The sequence below is a fragment of the Carya illinoinensis genome, chromosome 12, assembly GCF_018687715.1.
Source record: "Carya illinoinensis cultivar Pawnee chromosome 12, C.illinoinensisPawnee_v1, whole genome shotgun sequence".
Lineage (NCBI taxonomy): Eukaryota > Viridiplantae > Streptophyta > Magnoliopsida > Fagales > Juglandaceae > Carya > Carya illinoinensis.
Genome location: NC_056763.1, coordinates 22,696,577 through 22,707,505, shown reverse-complemented (window position 1 = coordinate 22,707,505; position 10,929 = coordinate 22,696,577). Strand labels below are relative to the sequence as shown.

Sequence of the window (10,929 nt, the reverse complement as noted above, 5' to 3'; positions counted from 1 at the left end):
TTTCTTTTTATCCAATAATATCTACAGTTTTGAACAGATGTTTTGTCCGAAAATATGAAAAAAAGTTATTGCGCCATAAGACTTTAAATAACCCTCCGAGTCTAATGACACAAATCATAATACATTTTGACACTTCTAACTATCTCCAATAATCAAAAATACACTTATGATACCATAGTAAATAATAACACTAACTATGTAATTAGACAAAAACCTATACGATTAATGGATTCGTGAAAACTTATGAGTTTTTTTACGAAATTCTTAAAGTTAATAGAAATTTCACAATTGAATTTCTAACGAACTGTTACAGCTTAAGATTAATAGTTGGCAGGTGACAGCTCGAGATCGAACTCATTTAATTAATAAACAGCAGAAATAATCCATTAATGAGGTCATTTTCATGGGAGATCCAGAACAGAGCAGCGTACAAAGTTGACATGGTATAGCTATTAAGATTAAGACTAATTAATGGAGATGTACTACCATGGACCATCCATCCATCATGAAGATCTGCAGTATCCACAAAATGGGACAAATCTGTTCTCCCTCTTTGACATTTATTTGTAAGGAAATACAATATGCATGCATCATGATGATCAATGCATTAATTTTTTGTTTGTTTCCTTGGAAAAAGCCCCTTTGGAAAACTCTGTCAACTATAACATCACAAGTACATAATAGGAGACACCTGTCCGGCCTAGAGTTACTAATAAATGAGGCCAAAAGTCAGCATTTTGGCTTAGATTTTGAAGACATTAATAGGTCCAAGGGGAAGCTGAAATCACGTTTTTTTTGGTGTGAAATGATGATGACGATGATGATCTTAGTGTCGAGGAGTTGTTGGATAAGTTTCTGTTCTTTGAACGTGACCAATTCAAGCAATATTATATGCTCAAGTTGTGATTCTTTCAGCTGGGATCGTTTATATTATATGGTGACCAATTTTTTTTTTTTTTAGAATTTTCAAAAATTAAATTATTTATTTTATTTTATACAAAATTTTTAAAAAATTATAATAATTAGATGAGTTAGCATATGCAAATAACTCAATTGAATAAATACACACAAAAAATATTCAATATTTATCGTGAAAATAGTCACCATATATGATGAAAGCAACAAAATTAAATTAAGGAATACTTTGTTACAACGAAAAAGTTTGTGACATCAGTATACATGCCCTTAATACAACGAGTTTAAAAATAGAATATGTTTAAATTAAAAGAGTGAGATTATGAATAAAAACTCCATTATGGAATTATCTTAGAAAATTAACCTTTAGATTAATCCTAATCCAAGTAATACAATGACATGATATTGCCTAAAATCAGTTTAGTGCAATTAGTGCCATTTGGCAAATTTGTAATCATTTTATTTCATTAATCAATATAACCTTATAATAAAACTAAGTCCCATATTAATATTGTATGTTGCAAATGACAAATAATATTCTAAATTATATGCAATAAGCAAGCAATTACGTAAGCCACAATATTTCTTTAGTAATATATATATGAGTAATACTATATATGGTCGCGAAATATGTACAAAAATCGTGCAGTCGTTTTAAAAAAAATGATGTTTACTATTAAAAATTAATTTTCTTTTCATATAAATCTTGTATTTTTTTAATTGATTACTTGATGTTTGCATATTTACAACTGTAAGTATTATTTTATATATATATATATATATAATTATATGATTCAGGTCTCTTTTCAAATAATCAAACAAATGGAAATACGAGTTTTTTTTTCTCCCCTTCCAAACTTTAGTACTGGATCGAGCCCTATGGTTTGGATAAACTCGAGAAGCAAAAGTTTCAAAGTTTGACCCACAGCATTGTGGATTTATTTCATGCAGGTTTGGGTAAGGCCGTTGTCTAGATGATGATGACTGATGATCACTTTGTGGTTGTGAAATAGGACAGTTCTATCACTGAAAACAAAGGAGAAAAAAGACAACCATGTCGGGTGTTTTTGTGTGGAGTGTTATTTTGTTTGCATGTACGTGTCTCAATTTGATTATATGATTTGGTAAGAATTTATATATTGAGATTTTTCTTATAAAATTTTAATGAGATTTTTGGGTGATAGAGCCGAGGCTTGAGCCGAAAGGTTCAAACCGAAGCGAATTAAAATTTATTATATATTGTATTAAATCTAGAAAATGGAAGCTAGAGAACTTAAGTGAACAAGAGTCTTGATTCGAAATAGAGGAAGAGAGGGACACTAGTGACTGAGTTGGCTCAATTTTAAAAACTGACGGAGGAGAATGTCTTCACAAACTCCTCCCTGGTACATATGATCACCACACTTTTTTTTTTTTAATTTTTATTTAAATAAAATCATCTGGAACTTGATAGATACATTCACAATATCTAATCATATAAATATTATATTTTATTTGAATTTTTATTTATTTATTCTCTTGTCATTCCTAATAAACCATCCATCAAAAATAGTTGTCATCATGCAATATCTCCCGAATCATATTCCGTTGTGACATCAAGTAGTTAGCAGTAATTGTCATGAAAAGGCAAACGTACAGGACACATTCATATATGTGCATGCAACAAGAGGAGTTCTGTCTTAACCTAAGCAGGCAGGACTGATGCTATATGCCCAGCTAGGCTAGCTGGCCATTGCCCACAGGAAGAAAAATGTCAATATTTCAATCAGGAAGTTGGAAAAATGGGGGGAGCTAGGCATGCGTCTGTGCATGTGTCCATCCATCTATCATTTGGGAATGTTTTATCTGCACGAGTGCCGTGAGTCGTACGTACGTCCGATTCTGGTCTTGAAGTTGATCATGATGATGATTCTTGGAACTGATTGCTGGCTATTAGTATTAGATAACCCATGCACGCATGAGCAAATGCATTTGAACATTCTAGGATCAACAGCACATATTTTCAATTTTGGCCGCATCAATCCATGTAATATATATGTTGTCTTTAATTATGACAACAATTATCAACGACAAAACATGACAAATCGATATGAGAAAAGTTTAGATAACGATAATGGTTTCCGACCATTTTTTTAATGATTAAATAAATATTTTTATTTTTAAATATTTAAAAATATTTTAAAAATACATCAAAAAAAGTACACTTGTCGGGACCTAAATCTAGGTCCTGAGTTGGTATTTATAAAGCCACTCGATTGATATATAGGTATGGGAATTGATAAGACACTCAGTAATTTTACATGATATTTATCATAATAAAAATCCTGAGTTCGAACATGATTATCAACTCTTTCACATTTAATTAAATATTTTATTAATTTTACATATAAAGAGTTCCAAAACTTGAATCAATAGCTTAATTTATTTTCTTTCACAAATTAAACCTACATTCATGATCTATATGATTTCAATCCTTTATGCATATGTATGCATGGATAAAGAAACAGCCACCTTCATGAAAAAATGCATGCAACAAGTGCTAAATCAAAATGGAAATTAAGTTCCTTTTTTCAGGCTTCATCCCATTATCGTTTTTGGTCAGAAATTCAATATGACTATGCCCTGTTTCAAAAAGAAGGTTTTTCATTTTAATTGGACAGAACATTACTGATTGGAATTATTGTGATGTCTCTATTTGATTTGAATAAATTATATATGGAATCAATTCTGTTGGAGCATTATTCTAATGCTTGCTTGGACTCGATCACAGAGAGAGAGAGAGAGAGAGAGAGAGAGAGAGAGAGAGAGAGAGAGAGAGAGAGAGAGAGAGAGAACAACTTGTCAAAGCATTTGGAGTCAAAATTTCGATCATCCAAGTTTCATTTCTGCCTTGCGGCAAATTATTGGTAAGAAATAACACCACCACTCCTAAATCTGTGTAAACATATTTGAATATACTACTTCAACTTCCTGAGGAACCCTTCTCCTCATCCCTTGAGAAAAACACCCAAAAAACAAAAAAAATAAAACAGAAGAAAAATGAACATAACTTGCTTGCACATCTTTCCTTTTGGCTTTTGGTACGAAAGGCTCTTAATTTCTATACGCTTTTGGCTTCCCTTTTGGATGCTAATCTTATCTTTTATTAGTTCCTTCCTTTAGGTGTCTTTGGCCCCAAAAGTGAGAGAGAGAGAGAGAGAGAGAGAGAGAGAGAGAGAGAGAGAGAGAGAGAGGACTTTTCCTCTGTTCACTTGCTTATTGCTTGTGATTGTGGCCTTTCTCCTCATCATTACAAAAAGAAAGTTTGAAACTAATTGGTGATGCCATTCTTTCTACATATGGGAAGTCATTCTTGTACTTGGGACAAGCTTTTAGGTGTGGTCACTTTCTTCGGAGATAATCGGATGGGCAGACCATTCTGGGGAAGTGCAAAAGGGCCATACTGAATCCCATTCTCTGCACCCACCACAGACCACCTGCATGTAGATAATGTAACAGAAACCTTGTCAGCAACAGATAGACTCATAAGACATTCTATTTATAGGAACTCTGTTTCTTTTTAGCAATATACTTCATATGGTAAGAGTGTCAATAAATATCAATCCTTTATTTCTGTAATAAATGGATGTGATACTTTTTCACATTAGCAATAAACTGTGAAAAATGCAGTGATGATTCTGTCATTTGTAAGCTCACCAACCTGTACTTTGTGGTCAAATGATGGAGGAGGACTGATATTTCCAGTTTGGCCAGCTCATTGCCTGGACATGAGTGGATCCCATTGCCAAATGGCATAAAAGTATTGGGTTTTGGAGCAACCTGTCAGATGGGAATTCGAATTTAGCTCTAGGGAGTAACTAAAACATTTGATGCATTTTGTGTTGGATCAAAATTTACCTCAAATCTAGAGGGATCAAACTTTTCTGGCTCTGGGAAGATATCTGGGCTATGGTGAATGTTTCTGAAAAGTGGTAAAACTTTCCACCCTTTGGGTATAAGATACCCTACAGAAGAAGAATTTTTTAAACAAAAAAATTAATACAGAAACAAGAAGAATAAATCATTAAAGTAGAACAGTAAGACTAATGGGTAAAATATTTTTGCAGCAACTAACCTTCATACTCAACGTCATCTACTGCCTCTCTGAAAGTAAACGATAGAACTGAGGCAATTCTAAGTGTTTCCTGAATCACTCTTGAAGTGATCGGCATCTTTTTGGTATCTGCCCAAGTAAGAACTCTCTCGTCACTACATTCCTCTTTACTCCTGATTATGGCCTCTTGCTCTTCCTGTAAAAAAACACAAGCACTCAAAAATCTGAGTAAGTTCATTAATACAAACTTCTTGTTCTTGATTTTTAACGTTTATTTCATGAAAAGATCGTTAATTTAGTGGGTAAAAGGGAGAATTTTATTTAGGGGTTCTTACAGTAACAGCCTGAAGAACACGAGGGTTCTCGCTAAGATACTTGAGTATCCATGTCAGCACGCTGGCGGTGGTGTCACGAGCAGCGAATATGACCCCGATGATGTTGTCGGCAATCTGCTCGTCGGTGAGGCTTTCTTTGTCGCCCATGAAAGATCCGAGCAGGTCGTTGTGGTCGTGCTTCATCTGCCTCCTGGTCGAGAGGATTTTGGCCAAGATCTGAGCAAGCTCCTTTCTTGCTTTCATGGATTTGTGGAAGAGTGTTCCCGGAAGGTTAATGGGCATTGAGTTGTAACCCTTCTCAAGAATGTAGTAGCATCTCTTTAGATCGTCTCTGTAGAGAATCTCATCCTTTCCAAATATGGCAAGCAGCGCGACATTGAAAACAAACTGCAAATCAAACATTCATAAGTTTGACGAAGAAAGTAGGAAACGAAAAGGAGCTTGAAACTGGGGAAGATGCTCTGTTTGGTTACTGGGAAAGTATGAAATTCAAGGTGGGGGAGCTCACTGTCTTCATTTCTTGGAAAGTGTTGATAAGCTGGTCCTCCCAAGATTTGATTGAATCTTTGGCAATGAATTCAATGTCGGAGACTATGTTTCTGAGGGCTTCGGGCATGAATGCCCGGAGAACAAGCTTCCTCAATTTGGCATGGTAGTCTCCTTGGTGAAAAAAGATGGCTTGTTTTCCCAACATCCTCTCTTTGCTTGCAGGATATGTGGGTTTAAAGAGATGAGCTCTCGTTACCAGCACGAATTTCGCAGCTTCCGGGCTCGAAATCATCACACAGGGACACCCCAATATGTGCGTCTTGAAGATAGAGCCATACCTATAAATCAAAACAAACAATCTGCCATTAGTAAAACTTCTTCCTAGCGGTTCAGTCAAGGAGAAAGTGAAAGGTTAAGACTCGGTATTTGTATAAACCTCTTTTGTTTAGAGGCAAAGTAGACATTTGGGTTTTGAGAGTAGAGCTGGAAGGTCTCCCCGACGTAAGGCCAACCCAAGGAGCCGGGCGGGAGAGGCAATTTCCGGCGACTCGAATTGAAGAACCTGACGAGGGAATGGATTAAGAAGACGAAGAAAATGGAAGCAAAACCGCAAAACTTGAACATGGATGTGAATTCCATGGCTATGTATTTGTGCTTTTGGGAGAGTTATAGAAGTGTTATTGGAGAGAAGTAGTAGTGGAGGGAGCTCAAAAATGGAGAACAAGTAGGTTTGAATAGAGAAGCGAAGGAGAGAGGGGGTATATATAGTTGTTGTGGGCAGAGAAAGAGTGGGAAAAAGGGCGAGAAAAAGGAAGAAAGAAGAAGGCGACCTTTCCATTACAGCTTGAATCCCACACGCCGAAGGGAAAATATAATTACAAATTATGTATTAATTTATATATTACTACAAAGGCATTGGTTAAAAAATAAATTTTATTAAAAATAATATTAATTTAAATTTTAAATATAAATAAATTAATATTAATATATAATTATATTTATATATAATAAAACTCTACGCCTAATTCTCCCTCTAGCTCATTTTTTGATCATAGAGAGAGAGAGAGAGGGGTCAGAAAGAGGGGGAGAGAGTCGAGACAGAGACCACGTGTCACCAGAGTTGGAGCAAGAGTATGGTGAGTGTGCAATTGGTGTGATCATTTACGAAAGATGTGCGCTTCTGTTATAAGTAATCACTTCGAACCCATAAAGCCAAAAGAAAACGAAAAATGACCCTTAACTTGCCAGAAAAGGTATCACTCCAAGAAATTTTGACATGGTGGAGTAGGCTCCGAGTCTCTCAAACCGTGTGAGTGTGCAATTGGTGTGATCATTCACGAAAGATGTGCCAGAAAACGTGACACTTCAAGAAATTTTGACCCATGTATATAAGAAGATATTATAATTACAAAAAAATTATATAAAAATAAATTTACAAATTAATATGATATAGTGTAATATATCAAATTATAAAATTATTTTTATTATAAAATATATTTAATAAATTTCATAAACTTATATCAATTTATAAATTTATTTTATATATTTTATTTATATCTATAACAGTTCTCATATATATATATATATATATATATTTTAAGGTTTTCAAGTGCCCAACACCACCTCTGATCTGCCCTATCTTCACACACAGTACCGTGTCAATATGCCATTCACTCTTTTAATCAAAACACTTTCACTCTTCTTTTTGCCAAACCCACTTATTAACTTGTTCACTTTGAGTTGCCGTCTCACACGTACCATACTCGATTCGGGTCGTCGAATCCGACCTGATTGCGAGTTTATGATCATAGTTTTGGAGCTAATTAAGAAATAGGAACCTTTATTTACAGTATGTTTGACATCCAAATAATCTGGCTAGTGGTTAGCAGATGAGGGTGGGGACATTCTGTATTGAATGAGGTTCCCACCCACCATAGACTAAAATGGTCCATGATTCAAAGGGAGTCGGAGGAATTCTTCATTTCCTTACGGCTCTATATCATCTTGTGTGTTTTTCTTGATTTTTTAATGTTATTTAATGTTTTTTTCCTGATATTGAATGTGATCGAAATCTCTAGTGGAGCTAATTTTTGGTGATTAAGGTATAGTTTGGATGGTAAGACGAGGTGAGATGATTTTAGATAAAAGTTAAAAGTCGAATAAAATATTATTTTTTAATATTATTATTATTTTAAGATTTAAAAAAAATAAATTATTTATTATATTTTACATAAAACTTTAAAAAAATTATAATAATAGATGAGATGAAACGTTTTCTGTATCCAAACAAGTATAAGTGTGCATTTATGATCTCTAACTACAAGCCCCATTTTCGCGGCATTTCAATGTTTGTTTTTGTATCATTAAAAAAAGGTTTATTAATTTTGTTAATGGTTATTCTTGTTTTGTTAATTTTGCAATTTTTTAATCTTTAATAATTTTTCTAATTTGTAGTACTCTTTGGCTTTGCAGATTTTTGCACCCTTTTAAAATATAATTTATGATTAAAAAACCCTATTAATAATACTTAAATATAAATAAATATTTGATTTATATAAATTTATTATAAAAATAAATTTATAATTAACTGACGTGATGTAATGTGATTAGGGTTGTAAACAAACTGAATCGAATCGAATTCGAATAAGGGTATTCGAGTTTGATTAACATGTTTATTCGGTCGAACTCGGCTTGAACTCGAATAAAACTCGAATGTCCTTGTTCAAACTCAGTTTGTTAACCATTAATGTTATTCGGATTCAACTCAAGTTCGACTAAAATTAAACAAACGACTCGATCTTGAGCTATTCAAGCCTAAACTCAATTTTTTATTTTAAAATTTCTAATCTTATCTTTTGATTAATAATTTTTTAAAAATTTTACAAAAAAAAAAAATAAACTCAAACCAGTTAGCTATTCAACCAAATAATTTCGACTCAAAGTTCTTATGGTATAACTGTTTGTATAAAAATAACTAAAAGTTATAAATTAAAAGAATAATACAGAAGATAAATATAATAGACTAAACTATTTAATACATATAGATAATATAATAAATCAATAGTTATAATTGTATGATATATTATTATAAAAATTATCTTATACACATTTTGGAAACACAATATATTTATATTAAATAAGGTAAAATATAAATAAATTCATAATATATAATTAAATATATAATAAAATATAACTAATATGTAATATATATAACACATACATATATAAAATATATTACAAGCTTTAAAAAGAGCTCAAACGAGTTAAGCTGAGCTTATACGAATTTTGTTCATGAGTCTAAACTGAGTTAAGCCGAGTTTATATAAATTTTGCTCGTTTAATATTCGAACCTATATTAATTTTAGGAAAATCTCATTTATTAAATGAATTGAATTAGAATCGAGTATACATAGACCGAACTCGAGTTGTTTACGAACTATTCTGTTCATTTACAGCCCTAAACATGATACATCATACATTATAACATCTTTTTCATATAATTAACATATATTTACAAGCAATTTCATTATCATATCAATATTTGTTATGCCAATAATATTATAATTAGGTGAATGTGACACTTGGTGTGTTATATATAAGAAGACTTTTTATGATTTATAATTATCAACCAGTGGACCTTTCAAACCAATTAATGTCGTAATGTCTATTGCCAAAAAGAAGAAAACAAAGTCTTGTTCGTGTAACGCAATACGTGGCACTTGACAAGGTGGCATGCATTTGGCGAAAACTAAGACTTGTCAACGGTCGGATCACATAAATTTATTAGTAGAAGGTTTTGAAAGATTCAATTTGAGTTTGACCAATCGTGTTTATATATGTCCGAGTCAAAATAATAATTTTAGATATTATTATTATTTTAAAATTATTATTTTGAAAACGACTAATCACATCATCTACATATATACATCTTTATTACATTATTTAATTAAGGTTTTATAATATGTGTCATTAAGTTAAGATTATTAAATAAAAACTAATATAATTTATTTTTCACCCTCGACTATAAGAAATCTGTTTATTTGTGATTATTTTTTGTTAAAATAAATCTATTTTCGTCTTAAACGGTCATTCTCATTATAAATACTCATTTTTCTTATATTCTTGATCATCTTCTTATTTTCTTTTCTTTCTTTCTTTTGTTTTCCAAGACCATTGTGATAGAAAGTTTGAAGAGGATGAGAGCTTGTACTAAACATCATTATATAGTAGATTTAACCTAATCTCGAAGATTCGTTAACATAAATTTTAATGTCAAATTATGTAAATATTTATATATATCTTTTATTTTATTCTATTTTATGCATTTGTTTTTATATATAATCCGTCAAGCCAGCTGGGATATGTATGCTACAAGCACGGTCACCTCCACATTTTTAACAAAACGTGGGTCATGCTATCCACTCTTGATCATGATCAATTGTTGGGAAAATGCAATCGTTAATAAAATCCTTTGCCAGACGTATGTTCTATATGATTTGTTGTATTATGTACTTCAGATTATAAATATTTTTTATTATAAAATAGATATAATGTATCATATCAATTTACATCATTTTATAAGTTTATTTTTGTAAAATTTCTAGATAGATGTAACACTTCTTATATTAAAATCAAAGTATTCAAACAAAAGTTTGGAGATTAAAGTACTAATAAATTCTCATCATCCAATCTCGATCAAAATCAAACCGTTTATTTTTAATTTCAACATAAATTTTTCTATATATCTCAGTGAAATATATTACTCTATTACATTCTCCTTATAAATAGTGAAATATTAGCCTCTAGCTAATTGGTTATTATCAGTATCACAATGACAAGTTATTATTGTACAATCTTGCATGAAGTGTAAACTTTCTATATATATATATATATATATATATATATATATATATATATATGTATACTATAATTTCTTTTCATCAACCAATATCTTTGCATCACACATTCAATAAGAAGTGGGTGCGTGTAATTTGCATACTTTAGAATTGTATTTAGCATTAATCTCTTTTAAAAAAATATATATAGGTACCAAACAAGCCTTACTTGCTGAGAAAAAACCAAACCTCATCATTGAAA

The 10,929-nt window shown here is 31.7% G+C and overlaps 1 protein-coding gene across 1 annotated transcript; it reads right to left on the bottom strand.

Annotated features, from left to right (window-relative positions):
• Positions 1-3,753: 3,753 nt before the first annotated feature.
• On the bottom strand, positions 3,754-6,660 carry LOC122289091 (abscisic acid 8'-hydroxylase CYP707A2-like). Its single transcript, XM_043096021.1, has 7 exons — positions 6,269-6,660; positions 5,852-6,170; positions 5,344-5,730; positions 5,030-5,204; positions 4,813-4,919; positions 4,616-4,734; positions 3,754-4,391 (listed from the first exon to the last, which is right to left on the bottom strand). Exons 1-7 carry the CDS (start codon positions 6,469-6,471, stop codon positions 4,262-4,264), a joined length of 1,440 nt encoding a protein of 479 aa, XP_042951955.1. The 5' UTR covers positions 6,472-6,660; the 3' UTR covers positions 3,754-4,261.
• Positions 6,661-10,929: the final 4,269 nt, after the last annotated feature.

Coding starts and splice junctions, on each gene's coding strand:
- LOC122289091 (XM_043096021.1), bottom strand. CDS start 6,471: ATGGAATTCACATCCATGTTCAAGTTTTGCGGTTTTGCTTCCATTTTC. Junction 4,920..5,029: donor AGATGACGTTGAGTATGAAG/GTTAGTTGCTGC, acceptor CTTCTTCTGTAG/GGTATCTTATACCCAAAGGG. Junction 4,735..4,812: donor TTGATCCCTCTAGATTTGAG/GTAAATTTTGAT, acceptor CCCATCTGACAG/GTTGCTCCAAAACCCAATAC.